Source organism: Pecten maximus, chromosome 12 (genome assembly GCF_902652985.1).
Source record: "Pecten maximus chromosome 12, xPecMax1.1, whole genome shotgun sequence".
Classification (NCBI taxonomy): Eukaryota; Metazoa; Mollusca; class Bivalvia; order Pectinida; family Pectinidae; genus Pecten; species Pecten maximus.
The window spans coordinates 16,420,368-16,441,306 of NC_047026.1; the positions used below are offsets into that span (position 1 = coordinate 16,420,368).

Below are 20,939 nucleotides of genomic sequence, written 5' to 3' on the forward strand. Positions count from 1 at the left end.
CAGTAAAAGTTTCAGTTTTCTGAGATAGAAATTATTTTCAACTTTCTTTTTTTTAGTTGTAGAATTAAGTATTAACAATGACAGTAAACAAATTCATTGTAACACAAAAATCAGGTCAACAACACTTTGAGTTACAAAGAGAAACCTGTTAGAACTAAATGTTGAACTGATTTATTTTAGAGCCTGTTAAAATTAAAAGTTGAACGGGTATATTTTAGAGCCTGTTTGAATTAAATGTTGAACTGGTATATTTCAGAACCTGTTAAAACTAAATGTTGAACTAGTATATTTCAGAGTCTGTTAGAATTAAATGTTGAACTGGTTTATTTCAGATTGAGCGGTTGCTGAATGCTGTTGGTAGGGATATCTCTATTGTGGTACAGCCAGTGGACTTTGTCAAACAAATGAAAAAACAACTAAAGAAACTAAAGAACTACAAAGATTATTTGTACTGATCCTTTAAACTTCTGACTACAAGTCAAGATACAGCTGAAGAACCTGTGGAAAACGGCACAAAACATCAGAAATGTTTGAATTGTCACAAACTAAGGAAATTTTACAAGGTATTCAATCAGACATGCATTCTTGTAACCAAAACACTACTGAAGTATTTACTGTAATTTCTCAAGTGTTCAAGCTACAGAAAGGCTTTCGTAAGAAAGTGAAAAAGCCTGCAGAATCAAAAAGATTATTTGTTCTTGCACTGAAATCTCTAAGTTATTATGAGTTAAATGTTGCTAGAGTGAGAGACCTCATTTGGTACATGTTGTGTAAGAAGGCAAGGAATTCTTCGAAAAATCTATTTAACATACATGTAGGTGGTGTGCCATCTATATATAAATTTTGTTATAATTAAAGTGTTAAATTTTTGAAAAGATTTTAAAAATGTCTGTCCATGCTTCTTGATAAATGGTATTATACATTATGATGATCTGAATATAGTTTTTAAGTGGCTGAATGAATTAGAAAAAGCAATTAAATTAAACGAAGTATTAAAGCCTGAAATTAAGAAATAACACCAAAAATAAATGGCATATCATCATTACAACTACAAAATATACAGAAATTTTAGGAAAGTAAGAAGAAGAAGAAGAAAATAGATAAATAAATAATCAAGGCAGTTCTTAATGATAACTGTATCAGTGTGTGTTAATTCCTTTATTCGGTTTGTACCAGTTGTACTAAATAGGTACTGTATCATTTAATGGAACGCAATTGAATATCAACAGTTCCCAAAATGGCAGCTGTCATAAAAAACGATTACCGATATTTTCCTGTTTTTACAACGGAAATGATGTAAAATCAGTAACTGAATAGTTCCATCAATCATAGACTTATATGATTTATAAAATCTCATCACAAAAAGAGAGTCCTCATCTTGTTTTTAACAAAAAGTACTTTTGGATGACAAATGAAGAATCACAGTTCCACCCAAGATATCTTGGATCCAAGTGGTATGTTTAAAAAAAAGGTTCCATGAAAACCGTTTCAATTCTTTTGGTACAGAGCGTTTGGATCCATCAAGAGTACAGCGCGTTCTATTACGAGTACAGTGCGTTCCATTACGAGTACAGCGCGTTCCATTACGAGTACAGCGCGTTCCATTACGAGTACAGCGTGTTCCATTACGAGTACAGCACGTTCCATTTAGAGTACAGCGCATTCCATTAAGAGTACAGCGTGTTCCATTAAGAGTACAGCGTGTTCCATTACGAGTACAGCGCGTTCCATTACTAGTACAGCGCATTCCATTACGAGCACAGCGCGTTCCATTACAAGTACAGCGCGTTCCATTACGAGTACAGCGCGTTCCATTACGAGTACAGCGCATTCCATTAAGAGTACAGCGTGTTCCATTACGAGTACAGCGCGTTCCATTACTAGTACAGCGCGTTCCATTACGAGTACAGCGTGTTCCATTACGAGTACAACGCGTTCCATTACGAGTACAGCGCGTTCCATTACAAGTACAGCACGTTCCATTATGAGCACAGCGTGTTCCATTACAAGTACAGCACGTTCCATTACGAGTACAGCGCGTTCCATTACGAGTACAGCGTGTTCCATAACGAGTACAACGCGTTCCATTACGAGTACAGCGCGTTCCATTACGAGTACAGCACGTTCCATTACGAGTACAGCACATTCCATTACGAGTACAGCACGTTCCATTACAAGCACAGCGTGTTCCATTACAAGTACAGCGCATTCCATTACGAGTACAACGCGTTCCATTACGAGTACAGCATGTTCCATTACAAGCACAGCGTGTTCCATTACAAGTACAGCGCATTCCATTACGAGTACAACGCGTTCCATTACGAGTACAGCGTGTTCCATTACGAGTACAGCACATTCCATAACGAGTACAACACGTTCCATTATGAGTACATAAGATTAGTACCAGTACAAGTGGTAAGAACACAATAAAGGAACATACAGTGAGAAATTGTTTTGGCAACTTACTCAAGTGACTAGTACAGATTGTATGTTGTATTTATAACTACTGTAGGAATATCCACAGTGTAAAATTAAGTTCCATCATGTGACCCTGTGTATGCCTTTTAAATTTTCACAGGTCACAATTTCCTGTTTAAGAACTCAACAATTACTGTCACAAAAACTTAATTACAAAACACAGTGGTACCTTAACCTAAAACTAGAGGCTAAAGTTTTGTTTATGAAAAATATCACAGGGAATATTGTCTCAAATCAGTGATAGACAGAATCTAATATACAATTGTACCTAAATATTTCATTTAGAACATCTTCAGATGTATATATACATTGTATATATATACATTTATATATATATCTGAATATCTGTATAAAATAGTGTCTGATCTTATCTATATGATTAAACGTATAATTATACATACATTATTGTATTTGTTAATTGGTAATATATATAGCTGTTGATAATAAATTATTAAATCTCATACATATATTGATGTGAGTGAAGTCTACAATTTCATATATGATAAATAGAATCTTTTACTGTTGATCATTGTCGAAAAAATACTATGATGTTCTGCTTCTAGTTGTTTGACTTAAATGTCAGAACAGATGGAGTCTTGAGGATTTCTTATGATGACTGTTGATTTGAAGATAGCTTTATTAGTTGATATGATAATCAACTTGATATAATCCTTGTGAAATGTAAACTGATCCCAATAATGAACTTCATGTTGAAAGTTCTGTAGGATATGGGTTACCATAACCTCACGATATCTAAGGTATGTGAAAACTCAATAACTTCTCAATTTTAGCTGTAAGGCATAAAGATGTAATGTGATAAGTTAAGAATGGTGTAATAGCAGAATCATTAGAAGATAAGTTCAGAGATGGTGTTATAGCAGAATTTCACATGTTAAAAGATAAGTTAGAGATGGTGTTATAGCAGAATTTCACATGTTAAAAGATAAGTTAGAGATGGTGTTATAGCAGAATTTCACATGTTAAAAGATAAGTTAAGAGATGGTTTTTAATAGCAAGATGTGTTAGTTAGGGTTCTTGCTGAAGTATCAAGCTTTAAATGTAGTTTGCTGTAGATTTCATTTAGAAATATATTTTTTATGAATTTCTGATAAAGGAAGGCAGTATTATTGATTTTTTAGAACATTTTCCCCCTTACATTTATGTTATATATATGTAGTGTGAACAAAACAAGTATCGAGATCTATATACGGCTCAATTTCATAACAGCAGTTTCTGTTGCGAAAATTTTACCTGTAGCCCTCTACATGACAATAGCTGTATGAATTATCATATTGACATTTTTAAGTGCCTTGTGCATTTGAAAATTGAAGTGTTAGGGGGTAAGGCACTTAAAAACATTCACTGGAATCTTAATTCATTTTTTTCATTTTTTTTTTTCCTGAAAAATTCTTACCTCCAAGTTGGCAGGTTTGCCTGACCTTGATGAAACCAAACATTCCAAATTAATATTTTTAGATACTTTTATTTCACCTTATTTCCATGTGCTCCAATTTTGATATATCAGAGTTACCTCCCTTCGTTTCACTTTGTCAGTACAGATGATATAGCTATAGCTTGACGACTGATGGGGGGCCGAGAAAGTGGGTTCCTTCCTGAGCCATTTTCACCAAATTACACATTTAACCATTTTATACAACATGTAGGTTAACATTACACAGGAAATAATATCTGACCTTAGTTCAATGAGTATAATCATAGGTTTAAATAGTTTAATCTTTCAATTATAGGAGTTGATAAGGTCAGTTAGATACCAAAGAAATGCATGGCATTATGATGTCTAATTAATTATTTTATCTCTACTATGACATCCTGTCTTCAAGTCTGTCCTATGACTCCCTTCCTGGAAGTCTGTCCTACGAAGCCCTTAATTCAAGTCTGTACTATGACTCCCTTCCTTCAAGTCTGTCCTATGACTCCCTTCCTTCAAGTCTGTACTATGACTCCCTTCCTTCAAGTCAGTACTATGATGCCCTTCCTTCAAGTCTGTACTATAATGCCCTTCCTTCAAGTCTGTCCTATGACTCCCTTCCTTCAAGTCTGTACTATAATGCCCTTCCTTCAAGTCTGTACTATGATGCCCTTCCTTCAAGTCTGTACTATGATGCCCTTCCTTCAAGTCTGTACTATAATGCCCTTCCTTCAAGTCTGTACTATAATGCCCTTCCTTCAAGTCTGTACTATAATGCCCTTCCTTCAAGTCTGTCCTATGACTCCCTTCCTTCAAGTCTGTACTATGATGCCCTTCCTTCAAGTCTGTCCTATGACTCCCTTCCTTCAAGTCTGTCCTATGACTCCCTTCCTTCAAGTCTGTACTATAATGCCCTTCCTTCAAGTCTGTCCTATGACTCCCTTCCTTCAAGTCTGTACTATGATGCCCTTCCTTCAAGTCTGTCCTATGACTCCTTTCCTTCAAGTCTGTACTATGATGCCCTTCCTTCAAGTCTGTACTATGATGCCCTTCCTTCAAGTCTGTACTATGATGCCCTTCCTTCAAGTCTGTCCTATGACTCCCTTCCTTCAAGTCTGTACTATGATGCCCTTCCTTCAAGTCTGTCCTATGACTCCCTTCCTTCAAGTCTGTACTATAATGCCCTTCCTTCAAGTCTGTACTATAATGCCCTTCCTTCAAGTTAGTACTATGATGCCCTTCCTTCAAGTCTGTACTATGATGCCCTTCCTTCAAGTCTGTATTATGATGCCCTTTTCTTAGTCTGTAATTATAAGATGGCGCCCTTTCTCTAAATTAGTCTGTAAGATGGCGCCCTTTCTCTAAATTAGTCTGTAAGATGACACCCTTTCTCTAAATTAGTCTGTAAGATGGCGCCCTTTCTCTAAATTAGTCTGTAAGATGGCGCCCTTTCTCTAAATTAGTCTGTAAGATGACGTCCTTTCTCTAAATTAGTCTGTAAGATGACGTCCTTTCTCTAAATTAGTCTGTAAGATGACGCCCTTTCTCTAAATTAGTCTGTAAGATGATGCCCTTTCTCTAAATTAGTCTGTACGATGACGCCCTTTCTCTAAATTAGTCTGTACGATGACACTGTTTCTCTAAATTGGCAAAAATACTGCTATTGCTTAAACTTGCTATACTGACAAAGCGAGACAGGTGAGACATTTACAGTACAATGTAAAGCTAATGAAGCTTAATACAGAATCTGATATCATCCCTCCTGTCCAAAAAAACTGTCCATTCTAAAAGCATAATTATGTTGTAGAAACAACATTACTTTAAATTGTGATTATTTATTATTTAGATTTTTATTCAGATTTTAACATGACCAAGATTATCATAATAATCAATGTTGTTAGTATTTAGATCTGTAAGTTCTTTGTTGCTATGCTGATCATATTCCTTTGTTTATGTCATAATATAGATTAAAATTGTACATATAGAGTTAATGTTGAATATTCATGCTTTTAATATCAACATCTATCTGTTAGTCTCTAATTAACATTTTAATGGGGCACTCAGGTTATGTGTTAAATACATTCCCTATTGTATCCATATTTTCTAGTCAAGCCAGTTTCTTGTTCAATCTATAGGGTCAGATGTTTCTAAAACAACAACCTGCCAGGGCCCAGTTGTTCAAAAGGTGATTAGCTTAATCACTTGATTAGTGAAAAATTCATTTCTCATTTGTTGCAAAACCTGTGAGTATATCATCTTTAAATTATGCCAGTTGGAAGAGAATTAAGAATTACAGAATTTCATAAAGTTTTGTCAAGTTAGTTCTACCAGAAATTATTATATCAGGATTTGAAAAACGTTGTTAAAATGTGATTAGCCTAATCACCTTTCGAACAACTGGGCCCTGAATGTTAACCCTTGATAAAACACAAAGATGGATAAATCTCTGCTTTTATATCCAAACTGTAGATTTTAATCTTTTAGAAAATTTTGGAATATTATTGCTTCTATTGTCAATATACATATACATAGAACCTACGTAAAAAAAATGGGATGCAATTTTAAATATTGACAATCAAGCAGTGTTTAATTGGCATTCTGTTTAAAGGAATGCTGTGACTTTTTATTAGGAATGTGTACATAATTGATTCCATAATTATTCCATTTAAATCTGAATTGCAGAGAAAAAAATGTAATGAATTTTTGCTTAAATTTGTCTTAAAAGTATCGTTTAGTGTATCAACATACAAAAAAAAAAAAAAAAAAAAGGAAGTAAATGCTTGCTTGGTTAATTGATTCATGGTTATTTAAACAGTAAACTCTTTTCATTTGGCATTTATAAGGAAAATGAGGAATATGGAAACTTTGGTGTCTTTCACTGGTTTGGAACCACCATACAGTGAGTGAAAGTATGGAGAGGGCTTAGTGGTAACTTATAAACTTACTGTTTATAACACTACATTATAAGGGCATCAGTTTGGAATGATAATATAATGTAAATCCTTTTAATACAAATTTGATAACAAAATGTTTTTCATCCATGAAATTTTAACAATGAATTAAGATATCTCTACATATGTACATTGTATTCATATATTACTAAAGGGCAATAACTTTCACAACTCCTTGAATGCCAGATGAATTAAGTAGGGATATATAGTGTCATGATACTGTTAATATAAAAAAATAGGTGACACATTTTGGATACATGTATTGCTTGCAGTATTTTAAGAATGACTTTTTCTATATGAATACCATATTTAATTTGATTATTGGAGGAAGATTATGGCCTTAAAGCTTGCAGTATTGTCGCTTTGTAGGACAGAATTCGTGTCAGACTGTCAACGCAGAATGAATGAAGACAAAATACATGTACATGTTAAATACTAAAAATACTGTACATAATCTGTTTATCAAATTTTCAATAATTCAGAAATATCACTTTGCTCTAAGTACGCATGTTATTTCCCTCCTGGAAAAATTCTGATTCTGTCCATGAGGACAAAAATGTGTGATAGACACTAAAACAGGTCTCATAAAAAATACTTGAAAAGTGAAAGTTAAAATACTGAAAAAAGCTACAAGTGTAAAAGCAATTTACAAAGAACCTTAAGTTAAATTAAAGGTGAAAGTAAAAAAAAAGAAAAATAACACATTTTTCAAAAACAATTTTTGAATAAAATTAAACATAATACACGTACATGTTAAATACTAAAAACACTGTACATAATCTGTTTATCAAATTTTCAATAATTCAGAAATATCACTTTGCTCTAAGTACACATGTTACTTCCCTCCTGGAAAAATTCTGATGATAGCAAGAATATGTTCTCTGGTAGATGGTTAATACGCATACATTCTATCTACGTGTATAGAGCTGTGTATAGGTTGTTGTCTTGCTGGTGTCCAAAAATTAATCCTGTGTGAAAAATTTTAATTATAGTGATGATGCTCATTGAAGTTCTTTCAAAGCGTATAGTAGAGAATTTCATATTTTTAAAGTCATAGCTTTTTCTCATAGTTTGAGAGAGAAACATACATTGTATATAAAATTGAATATTCTACCCATTGCCTGGGAGAGTTACGCCAGCTTTATTTTCTAAATCATCTTTAGATTTAGGGATGTCTTTCATTTTCACTTTTAGGACAAAGATTTTTGAAAATGATATTTTAAAATAAATCGTTAAAATGATTACATGTATAAAAAATTATGTATAATAAATGGTGGAAAATTGTGTCCTAAAACTTGAAAGATTTCTGTAAATTTAAGTATGATGGTGAAATATTTGTTTGTTGTTTGTTATTTGTAAATAAGATTATAGAAGAAGCCGGAGTAGTGCATCACCCCAAGCCGTGCCAATTTTTGTACAAAGACGCTTAGATTTATGTAATATTTTTTATGTAGCTCCCAAAGATAATTAAACTATTAACTATTTAAGAGGAAGGAGAAATATTAAAAAAAAGCACTTTTATTACTGGACCTGCTTAGCAAAACATGCTTTGTGAAGTATTTTTTTTTTTTTTTGTGAGTTGAATTGATATACCAGGGTATTATGTATATTAGGAGCAGATGAGTGATGCAGGCCTATTTGGCCTTTTGTATTTGTTAGTAACTATATGTACAATTGAAAAAAGAGATTTGCATTAACTTACCTTGTTAAGTTTAGGTCAATGCAATGACTATGAGAAGAAACTAAGATCATTCGACATGGCTCATGGTACAGACTTTGAAAGCCCTTTTTAGAGCAGTGCTTGAAAAGTTCTGGAATTTTTATTTTTTCCAAAAAGTCCTAGAAAAGTGCTTTGATGTTGATATTAAGTCCTTGAATGTTATTGAGAGTTCTCCTATTGCTTGTAAAAGAAATCAAAGAAATTTTGAATGTACATTTTGTATTTCAATAATCAAGATTTTGTTTAAGGCAACAGGACCTACGTACTGGGCTATTTATTTCTATCAACGCAGGTGACTCTAGTGTCTTATTGGTCGTTAATCTTTGTAGGTCGATCTACAGAGCATTCAGCATTTCAGCCCCCAGCCCTATTTCAATTATTGTAAAATATGTGCTTTAAAAGTGCTTGAAAAGTACATTGATGGATTTGTAGGAATCATGCCTGAGGTCAATATAATTTTTCTCAGGTTGATAAAACTAGAAATTGAGAAAATATAGATTGGATACTGTGTTAGTTGGTGATTTTTCTATCTGTAGTACGGAAGTATTGTTCCAGACACAGACATTTTGTTGTAATGTGGCGTTTTGTTTGTTGATAGCTATTTTTTTATTGGCTTCTAAAGAATTTTTGCTATTTGTTGACTAAAGCACATATGTGGACACTTTGATTACTACTGGATTGACTGTAGCTTAATTAGGAGAGTAATACATATGAACAGCATTGCTGAGTACATTATACTGCTATGTACAGCATGTGGATGCTGTGAAAGCAAGACGTAGATTGTTGGGCCAATCAAACATTAAAAGTTAGGCACTGAAATATAATTCTTTAGTATAAGGATATTCATAGTATAAGGATATTCATAGTATAAGGATATTCACATATTAAGGATATTCACAGTATAAGGATATTCACAGTATATGGATATTCACATATTGAGGGTATTCATTGAATAAAGTAAAAGGATATTCACAGTATACAGATATTCACAGTATACAGATATTCACAGTATACGGATATTCACAGTGTAAGGATATTCACAGTGTAAGGATATTCACAGTATACGGATATTCACAGTGTAAGGATATTCACAGTATACGGATATTCACAGTGTAAGGATATTCACAGTGTAAGGATATTCACAGTGTAAGGATATTCACAGTGTAAGGATATTCACAGTGTAAGGATATTCACAGTATATGAATTGTAAGGATATTCACAGTATATGAATTGTAAGGAATATACAAAGAATAGGGAAGAGAGCAAGAATTTCAAAATGAGATTAGGTTACCTCCTGGTAACTGTTAATTGAAATCTTGAAAATATGATGTGCTATAAAAGTAATAATAATATTTAAGTCTACAACAAAACATAACCTCTGTAGTACGCGTGTCTATTTTTACACTGCGAAAAGAAAACAAATGTTTTCCTTCAGATTTCGGGAGATGATCACTGTGATGACGGAGGCATAACAACTAAATCTTCATTTTTTTTTAAGAAAAAATTTGCACAAATAGGGATTATGTCAGGATTGAACTGGAATAGTCTAGAATATTTTAAATGGATTGATTTCCATATCTGTTTTTTGTGATTTCTTATTCAACCATTGTGATAGATATTATATCTGGGTATGGATATGAAAATTCTCTGTTTGCGATAAATTATATCAGTGGCAAGAATTTAAAATGGAAAACAGGGTCGGACACTTTTTATCAAATTTACTCTTAAATGTATAATGTATGTGGAAACAAGTGTATTTCCCAATGTGATGGATGCCCTTGTATCCTCTTCTAACCAGAATTGACCAAGTTAGGGTTTATCATGTTTTAAAAATGTGTGGATTAGTATTACGATAGAGTTGTGTCCAAGTTCTATATCCTTGCTACTCTTAAATTAGTATTTTAGATTGCTTATGCATGTACATGAACAATATTTTTACTAGAGTAGACAGTGTCGCTTTTGATTTGCAGATTGAACATTCTGTTGAAAAAATACGAGATATTAAAAATGCTACAAATCTGTCTCTATATTTAATTGACAGTTATTCCTTAAAATTTTAAAACAAAATAACAGAATATTTCAAAAATATAGAAACAATCTAGATTTTACAAACAAAGCAGTCTGTTTCAGATTAGATCTTAAAAAATATTTTAGGTTATTTTGCTAATTTAAAATGGAAAAATGAAACTACAGATGTTATGAGAAACAAACAAAAAATGATCTGGTATGAAAAGTAAAACAGTAATCTTCCATAATTTATGATCACATGGTCAAGAAAAATCATGAATCTTTTGAGAAATGGAAATCGTTTTCGCGGCATGAAGTTTACAGTGCTACGAATCTTGGTTCTTGGAAGTGACATTATATTTAGGCTACATTGTATATGTCTCAATAGTGATGTCAAAAGTAGGAAGTGACATCATTTTGGTTCTATGTCTCCATGGTGATGTCATAAGTAAGAGAGGTGACATCATTTTGGTTCTACATCTCCATGGTTATGTCATAACTCGGAAGTGACATTATTTTGGCTGTATGTATCCATGGTGATGTCATTAGTAGGAAGTGACATCATTTTGATTCTACATCTCCATGGTGATGTCATAAGTAGGAAGTGGCATTATTTTGGAATCTACATCTCCATTGTGATGTCATAACTCGGAAGTGACATAATTGTGGGTCTAATGTCTCTATAATGATGTCATGACTAGTTGTCTTTACGCCTCGATTGATCACTCCAAACTCCCTTCACAATTCTCCTTTATGATTTATAACTTTTGTTCCAACAGTGATCTGTCTCATTATAAACTTTGAAAGTTACATCTACAAATTGATTTATTGTTAAGAGCCATTACACTTGACTGATATACAAGGTTTATGGAAAATCATAATATAAATTACAGGGTTGATGTGTTTATAGAAAGTCATAATATAAATACAGGGTTGATGTGTTTATGGAAGATCCTAATATAAATACAGGGTTGGTGTGTTTATGGAAGATCCTAATATAAATACAGGGTTAATGTGTTTATGGAAGATCCTAATATAAATACAGGGTTAATGTGTTTATGGAAGATCCTAATATAAATACAGGGTTGGTGTGTTTATGGAAGATCCTAATATAAATACAGGGTTGATGTGTTTATGGAAGATCCTAATATAAATACAGGGTTGATGTGTTTATGGATTACCCTGGAACATTATAAAATGCTTCAAGGGACCAGTATTTAAATATTGTTCATATTGAATGTAATTTGTAGTATGGAAACTGCTTTTGTAGTATGAAAACCGCTTTTACCAACATAAAACTGCTCCATAAAGACTTAGTCAGAATTGTAGATGACAACAGTGTCCATACATGGTGATATGCTTTAAAGCTAATTATTGTATTAAATATATACAGTCAGTCTGTATATTAGCTCTTTGATCATTCATCAAAATAATGTCAACTTCATTAAGTAACCATTGCATTGAACATTTTGTGAATTAAAATTTGATATTTCATATCTACTTTGTGTAGATATTAACTATATCCCACATTGTATATTAATGTGTACATGCAATGACTTGTCAAGATTGATATAGAAAATGTTTAAATCATCATTGAAATGTTCATCCACTTCAAAGTAGTGAAATAAACGACAGTTCCTGGACCAGGAATATGATATATAATGTCAAACTAATTGTTAAAACAATTCATTAATTTTATCATGCACAGGGACTAGGTACAAATTTCCGACCTGTGGTCCTTATATATATATATAATACATACGTAACGTGGGTGGGGAATTCGTGTCATGTCCCTGTGATATTATCATGTGTACATATACATATGAATCCATACATGCAAATATTCTCAAAACCATAGAATTTATATTGAAACATTATTGTTTCCCAGAAATCACCGGAAAAAAAGGAACTTGAAATAGTCAGTGATGTGTTTGCTTTTCCTATTATGATTGTTGTTTTGTAGATTTTTTGTTGATTTTTTTGTCGGCAGGTACGACCGTAAATCATGTTACTTGTTTTTGATTACAAATATATATTCGGTATTTTATAAAATTATATTTAGTTGTGGTCCTGTATAGCCATCACACAGCCTGTTTTGATATGCCCATCTCTCTATTAAAAAATACCATAGTACCAATTTGTGATTTTTATTTTATTTTTATCGTGACACATCCCAGTCGGATATATTACATTTTAATGAAAAAAACCCCATCAGTTACAAACTCTGAACATTACTTACGTGTATACCCTTAATCAGGGACGAAAAGAACGACAGACCCCTACGTTGGGAGTACAGCTTGTTAGAGTTATCCCCCCTATGCTTGCTGACGAACAAGGTGATGGGGTCTTGCCATTCGACTTTCCTTGACAAGGTTTGGCTGACAAACATATTTATTTTAAAAATTATGTTAAAGAAACACAGATATCGACATTAAAAAACGAGAATGAAATGAGAAAGCGATGAAAAAAAGAGAATTAGATCTAATATCGATATCGTATACAAGAAAAGCCGACTATAAAATGCGTAGTGTTTTTATTCTTTTTAAAAGTTTCCCTCCTGTCCGACTTATCCCCTCCTGTCCGACTTATCCCCTCCAGTGCCCTCGTTTGTTGGCATCACGTGTTTTATGGGATTAACAAAGGGAAGCAGCTCTGATAGATCAGAATGGAGATAAAGGCTGTAGCGCTGATGTAAAAAATCGAAGGGATTGCCGAGGTGACTAAAATCAGGGACATATAAACATATTATTATGTCCCTGCTAAAATCTACAAAACGAGGGAAATATGAACAAAATATACAATGAGACCCTTGAAAAGGTGCAGGGATAACACGTTCTCAATTCCTCGCGAGACGAGTGTTCGAGTGAAAAGTATGAGAGATACTCGAGGAGGCTATCGGTCACGTGTTTGCATCATTTAAATATCTAATAGCTATGTGACACAGGGACTTGGTATAGATTTCATAACCACGGTTCGATATATTTATATACATGGCCCTAAATGAGTAAGTCGTCGATTGGCCGTAAATACATCGTGGGACGGGAATTGTTTAGTCACCGCGTAAAGAGACACTGATGTGAATTGATGTCAGCTGAATTTTTTAGTCATGCACTTGACGACCACATCTGCACAATATACACTGTGTACACAGTGGTGACCGTAATATATACTACGGTCATCAAAGATGGATGCAGGCGAAATCGGTGAGCTTCGGTTTTTTTACCGAATTTGCTAGTTTATGATAACATTGAAAGTTTCTGAGGCGAGCCGTAGGAAGATTTAAACATGCTTTTTCGAAATATCATATACGTCACCTTTTCATGCATTTCAAACATCTCTCTCACAGTGAATATAGGGGCCTGACAAAACGGTTCGTCTGCTTTATATGTAATATTTCAGGCATATATTTCAACGGACTTGCATATATTAATACAAAATTTGCATTTCCTACTTGATATAAACGGCGACTTTTTTCACTGTCAAATATCTGTTTTAATGTCTCAAAATAGATAACAAATCACGAAATTTATTGTTATCACAGGAATGAAAAATTGCGGTCGCTGGTCTCGTAAACAGAGCGAAAACGCTCGGGAGGAATTGAAACGATCGCTTAGAACAGAGAGCCGCTTAATAGAAATTGTCGTTTGGACAGATTCGACTGTACATAAATTGAAATTCTTTGTCAAGCCTCGTCAAAGCAACAGCAAATCGCCAAGTCTGTCCTTGCCTCATAAACGTCAATTAAGAGTTAAGTAAATGGATGTGACACTAATAAGCAGAGACGTAAGCTCATTATACTCCCAAGTCGTGATAAGATGTGTGATATCATTTAATCTGTTAATGAAACGGAACAATATCTTACATGTAGGAATCAAATGGATATTTGTGTAGGAAAATGTCCAGACTCTGTGTCATCCAAAGTGTCATCTGCATATTTACGAATTTTCCCGACAAATCGATTCCGTGCTTTGACGGAGTTTGCCGATATACTACGATTGGTTTGGTTATGTTTTTCGACGGATTTATCAGAAACTTTATCCGTGCTTTGACGGAGTTGCCCGAAATGTTCCGATTGCATAGATCAACGGAAAAAAATCAAATTTTTACCGTTTTAACAAAATGTTAGACCTTATATATCTAAAAGGTATGATTATCATTCGCACGTCCGAGCACGTGCAAAAGTCTGTATAATTTATAATATATCTTCTGTTGACTAATTTGTGAGTAATTTTCAGACACGTAAATAATTCCCTCCCTCTTTACAGCCAACATGCCAATTACGAATAGTTGTGTTTTGGAGGTTCTGTGCGATTTTACTTTCATAAAACACAACAATTATTTTATTTAGACTGATGGTGTTTGAGAAATTTCAAGAGATAAAGCTCCGATTCTTATAAACCGCATACAAGTACCTCTCCACTTAACATGGCCATGTGAAGTTTGGTTCACACTGGTCTACACTGTGCCACCATTCAAGTGCATACCAATACGATATTTTCATTTCCGACAAGAATAAAGAGATAAGTATATAGCACCCCTATACTTAGGAAATGAGTAAGTCCTGGGATAAAGTCTGGCGTATACATACATACATACACCCTGACATAAGTCAGCTGAAGTCCCCCCATAGGGGCCCTTAGGGGGGGTTCTCAAAATCCCGATAAAGAAAATCAATCGGCATTCATTTTGAACCCGCTTTCACCCAGTCAATTGTGATAGCATTTCTCTTAAATAAATATATTGTTTAAAATGTTTTGCATTTTAATCAACGACAATAAATATTATTTGTTTTGTTGGACCTTTGTGTGCCCCGTTATGCCAAAATCTCTACACCACATTTTCTGTAAACACATCATGCACCAGGCCCCCTCCTTGGGAATAGTATAGGGTTACACTCCGTCAGTACATCCTAACTTCGGCCCGGAACTAATCTAACGCTGACCAGGTCAAAGTCAGCACAAGCAGGAATCCTTTGTTTCGCCAAACTCTTCTCCCGAAATCTCGATAATACATATAGGATTATCATGGGGGTGTGGATGAGATATTTTGGAGTATTGTGTCTCCTTTGTGTGGCGGTGCTTGCTGACGAAGAATGCGGGGAGTGCAATAGAGACGAATGTCCACCCCTGGACACGTCAAAATGTCTGGCCAGTTTTAAAAGGGATCGCTGCGATTGTTGTCTGGTTTGCCTTCAGCATGAGTTGCAGCCATGTGACCTGCCGAATCGTCCCTTCAGGTACGGAGAATGTGGGGACTACCTCACGTGCGTTCCTGGGGCTGGTGACGTAGGCCAGTGTACCTGCGACAATCAAGAGGTCATTTGTGGATCCGATGGAGTTACCTACAACAATCTGTGTCAGCTTCACCAGGAAAATTCAAACAGAGACGAAGTCGTCATTGTTAAAGCATTCGGGAAGTGTAAAACCGAAACAGAAGGTAAATAGTTCCACCTGATTTACTTCCTTTTGAAGAAAACATTTTTCAATTCGTTTGAAAAATATACGCTGATTGAAGAAAGTATTTGTGGTTAATCAAGAATTGTTTTCCATTATTTATGTTAAAGTTATCAATGAAGCTAGGTTCAAACACAGGGGCTCGGTTTCGTGATTTTGAGTAACATATAACATCAGTTAACAACTACACACTATCAATTAAATTCATATACACTCTGAAACCTTATACGAATCGGAGTTTTTATATACATTGATAACCCCAATTTTTATAAGGTTTCAGAATTTATACGAATACTTCATTTAAAATTTTGCGGTTGTTAACTGACGTCAAATGTTACTCAAAATCCTGTAACCGAGTCCCTGTGGGTACCATTCGCCAATATTTCACTCAGAAGACTAGTAAATGTCCAAGAAATATATACATTCAAAACTATAGACATCTCGAACATGTACCTAAATTTTGATTTATTGTGAAAATTGTCGCACGTGCTAGTAGTTTGTCAATCAGTGTAGATGACATAATCATTGAATTATCGGACGTCTGTTGGTGGCTTTGTGGAGAGGTTGTACAATGTATATCTTATCTGTAGTTATAATGCCCACTGAGATAGGGAGGGCATTAAAACGCTATATCTTCTTGACGGCCACTTGAAACATGGGGGTGGTAAAGGGGCCACTAGACGGGGTGCCTAACTTCCGCATGATCGTTATAATATTTAACATATAGGAAAGCATTATTGGGTTTTAGGGAAAATATCTCCTTAGGAATTTTCATTAAGTTCTGAGATTATCTTCGGAAAATTTTAAGTTATTTAGTCTAGTTATGTTAACGAATTTGTTATGCAAATCTTTGTCCATTTCCAATATTAATAAGGCAGATTTATGTCGAAAGTCGAGGAGGATAGACTCGGGGCCGGATTAACCGTACACGTAATAGGATTAACACTTTGGGACTGGTGCCAGAATTTTTGTGTGTGAAGAAACATCTAGCTGCGTATTGCACCTAATTATAAAAGTATCGGGCACAAATATAAGATAAATTCAAGACTCATTTCTTATCGTATTTGAATATCAGTTTCTTATTGATGCATCTTCAATGTAAATGTTGATTAGTCAGGCATCAGTTATGAAAGTCTCTGGTTTTAAGTTGTATTATAATTATACTTTCACGAACTCTGCCAGCAACCAGTTCTATACAGTTGTGGATATATGTACAGTCTAATTTTGTGACTTCCACAAACGCGTAAATCGTTCTATGAAAGTAATAAAATATGTAAGAAAACGTCAAACAGGGAAAAAAACACCTTAATTTGCTAAAACTTTAGCAGATCAGTTTAACGAATTCAGGTTTGCGCTTGAGAACAGACTCGCTTCTAAAGTTGAAATATGGATATATACACCAGACGAGTTGATAGCCTAAAACATGAACAATCCGAATTAGAGTAGTTAAAGATATTTAATCGAAATCAGTTTTTGGTTGAAAGCTGACCAAAGATAGGACAACGCAATCTACCAGGTCTACTTTAATTCATCAACATGTGGTTTTCTATATAGCTGTAGTATAAACAAACACCCAATGTCTGTATGACTCATGAGGAGATCTCTATCGTTTATGTGTAATAGCTACTTGTTCAGTCAGACTGAAACTAAAACATTAACAAGAGATTCTATCCACAGTCTTGATGATTGCAAACTTCGAGAAGTTCATTTATAGACCGTTGCCGTTCCTCATTTTAGTTGAGACTAAAATTAAGAAGGAACAGTTAGATAAATATGGTAGCTGTACCGAAACCCCGTACCGGATGTATGTGTAATGTTTGTCGACGTGTACCGGAAGTGCACGTGTCGTCTGCTGACAATTCCAGTAGTTTTATTGTGATTGATGTACTACAGATGTACAGGATGTCGGCACCTTCTCGCGTACAAACATCAGTAGACTGGTCCCCTCTATCTAGAATATCTAAATTATAAGTGAGAGTTAGCTATATAATATTCGTCTCTCGAATATATTTTTATTATCAGACATCCAACAAGACGAAACTTGTATAGATGCTCTAGATCAATTTTCAGGTTCCAAATTTTTAAACCAAAAGGAAATGAAGGTAGTGTAAGAAGTTATCTGGATAATTCTTAACTTCATGTATAAGCTTTTCTAAATTCTTTCATTTGAACGTTCTTTGTTAAATTGTTCACGATGATAACACTTTCAAATTAAAATGAAAATAGGCTTTCCTGATCACTTTCGATGGGCAATATTTACGAACTTTATGGTTCTTTCCTACAGGACCAAAAATCGCGGATAATAATAATGTTTTTGTATAATATATCTACTCATATTATTTTTTACATCATTAATATTTCGATATTCGGTAGTTACATAACAACCTGACTTTGCTTTAACCTAATCTGAAATATGATATAAAACTGTGTTTTTTGTTTGTTCGTTTTTTGTTTTTTTTTAATAGAAAATGTTTTTAATTTTGTTTAAGCTTCGAAGCCAGTCATCACCAGCGGACCCCCGGATGTTGTGAACGGAACCGGAAGTAATGTAGCAATGATATGCGAGGCCACCGGAAATCCAATCCCTTATATCCTATGGCTGTTTACAAGGGCCGATGGGACCACCGTCAATATGCCAGGTAATATAGAAAATGTGTCCATTTCCCCCCAGATCAACCAAAGGCACACCAAAATTACCGGAAAATGAAACAATTCCAACCTATGATACCAGTATAATATTTGGAAATAATTTGTTTTTTGGTAATTATACATCATCATTAAATAAACACTCCGGGTTTATAAAATTTAAGGGAAGATGAATTTCAAACGCGCTTGTGTTGACATTATAATTGAAGATCTATCCAGCATCGCGTTTATGGTGAGCGTATTAAAAGATGGCGTCCATAAGCTTACTTCCGGTTTGGTATTGCAGGAGATGACAAAGACGTGTCTATGAATCTTCGTGGGGGTCCTGAAGTTAATCAGGTGACTGGCTGGCTGCAGGTAATGGACATCGCCAAAAAACACGAAGGAGATTACACATGCATCGCCAAGAACACTGAGGGCGATGTCAATGCCACCGGGAGACTCAAGGTCATCGAAACCATTGGTAAGGATAATACGGCGATTTTATAAATATGAAGAAGCGTAACTGATACACACTTTAATCGTATCCCGTTTTGGCCAGTTCTTAGTCTTTTCTCTCCAATGTTTTAAAGAATTGTCTTCTTCTCAGTCCTAATCGGTTTGAGACATATGCTATCTGATTTGAACATTTCTTTTTATTCTATTTTTTTCAAAAGTATTTTTGAAATCAGGTTAAAATTAAACAGTCGATAAAATGTTGTAATCATTGTTTTGAGAACTACTGTTGTTGATTCCAATATTACAATGTAGGATGTCTTGTGTGGTAACTACGGCGTTATATTTTTCAGACATTGCCGAGGAAACCGGCGAGGAGACATAAGCACGTGATACTCTGAAACCATCCGGGTCCTGTGACGTCATAAACAGGTTCTGGCGAGGACAACATGACGCAATTTACTGCCCCGCCAGTCTTTCTTTCTTGCAATAGATCTATCTTCAGTAGAATTCTTCGCGCAATTTTGTTATTTTATTTTTTACTCATTCTTCGGGTATTAAAGAGACGTGATCGTCTGCTGTTTCCATGGAAACGGAAATGACGATGATCGGTAGCGACAAGATGTTGCCATGGTGATAGGGAATCCGTGTGTTTCTAAGGAGACCAGATGGTGGAATTTGTATGGAGACTGACGATATTTTCCAATGGATATCCGAAACGGGACGTTTCTTTAGAGATATGGACGGTGAAGGACTCATGGATGCGAATGATTCCAATAGGTGGTAGTGTCCATGGAAACGAAGGTGGCCAGTCTGTCTGGAATCAGTATATGTGGTTTCCATGGAAATCTAGACGATGTTGTAAAGATACTGGAATGAAAGTTTTTCTTGTTAAGGAGAAAGGTCTTTGTGTCTCTATATCACGGACTAACTAACTTGAAAGTATGATAAGCCGAAGTGAGTAGGCTTTTGTTTTCACGAAAATAATTTGTAAGTAATTGTAATAATTTGTTATAATTATCAAAGCAATATTTACGCTGCACATTCAGAGGTAAATATTTACACAAGATGCCTGCGCAGTTTACCGAAATTATATCGCGTCGCTATATGCTGTATATTTCAAGGATATTTCATTTCAAATTAAATATTCATAAGCAAGATGTCGAGAAGTTCTGCAGTAAATCTGTATGATGTGTCATGTCGTTATGTGTTTGTGATGCTACGTTAATTTTAGATGGATGTTTCCTTGTTCGATGTTATATATATATGACATTATCTGATTTTACTGACTGGCTGTAGTCTGTATGTGCTGATAGTTATTTTATCTGACAACAAAACGTCATAAGTCTTCCATAGTGTTACCTACATGTATGTGCGATGTTTAGAGAACTGTGAAAATTAAAAAAAAAAAAAAAAAGAGAATTTGATAGACTTGTCAGTCCGTGTTGAATTTGTGAATGGGATCCTTACTTTAGTATTATTGCATTTTTGTCGCCAATGAAGTAGAAGACGCTTACCCTTCCTGTTCATCTGGTTCTCTTCTTCAGCCCAAATGGTGGGCTATTCAAGTCGGCCGTCCAGCCTGTAGGAGACGAATTTTAAAGTAGTTTTATTTTTAAACCATAATTGAGCATTAAATCTCACTGCGCGTTTTAGCTTTTGGAGACAGAATGAACGGAAATTAAAACAGATTTTAAAATTAAGATCGACTTGCGGCGTGCACCCCAAACGTTGACAGACAATATACTACCCCGCTTGGCCGTTGGTCCATTCGTAAACAATACTTATTGCCGCCATTTCTCAGATATGCATGACTTTCT

At 34.6% G+C, this 20,939-nt stretch overlaps 2 protein-coding genes across 4 annotated transcripts in view; both read left to right on the plus strand.

Annotated features, from left to right (window-relative positions):
- Positions 1-12,722, plus strand: part of LOC117339463 — a 49,112-nt gene extending 36,390 nt beyond the window's left edge. For all 3 annotated transcript variants that reach the window (XM_033901047.1, XM_033901049.1, XM_033901048.1), the window contains exon 10: positions 333-12,722. In XM_033901047.1, coding sequence (XP_033756938.1) covers positions 333-455 — 123 coding nt within the window. In that variant the 3' untranslated portion in view covers positions 456-12,722. The remainder of the gene's footprint in view (positions 1-332) is intronic.
- Positions 12,723-15,437: 2,715 nt separating this feature from the next.
- Positions 15,438-20,517, plus strand: LOC117339466 (insulin-like growth factor-binding protein-related protein 1). Its single transcript, XM_033901051.1, has 4 exons — positions 15,438-16,021; positions 18,528-18,677; positions 18,971-19,147; positions 19,473-20,517. The coding sequence occupies exons 1-4, from the start codon at positions 15,610-15,612 to the stop codon at positions 19,502-19,504; spliced, it is 771 nt and encodes a 256-aa protein (XP_033756942.1). The 5' UTR covers positions 15,438-15,609; the 3' UTR covers positions 19,505-20,517.
- Positions 20,518-20,939: the final 422 nt, after the last annotated feature.

Excerpts from the sequence above, each read along its gene's own strand:
- LOC117339466 (XM_033901051.1), top strand. The coding sequence starts at position 15,610 with ATGGGGGTGTGGATGAGATATTTTGGAGTATTGTGTCTCCTTTGTGTG. Across the intron at positions 16,022-18,527 it reads GTGTAAAACCGAAACAGAAG|CTTCGAAGCCAGTCATCACC; the intron begins GTAAATAGTTCC and ends ATTTTGTTTAAG. Across the intron at positions 18,678-18,970 it reads GACCACCGTCAATATGCCAG|GAGATGACAAAGACGTGTCT; the intron begins GTAATATAGAAA and ends TTGGTATTGCAG.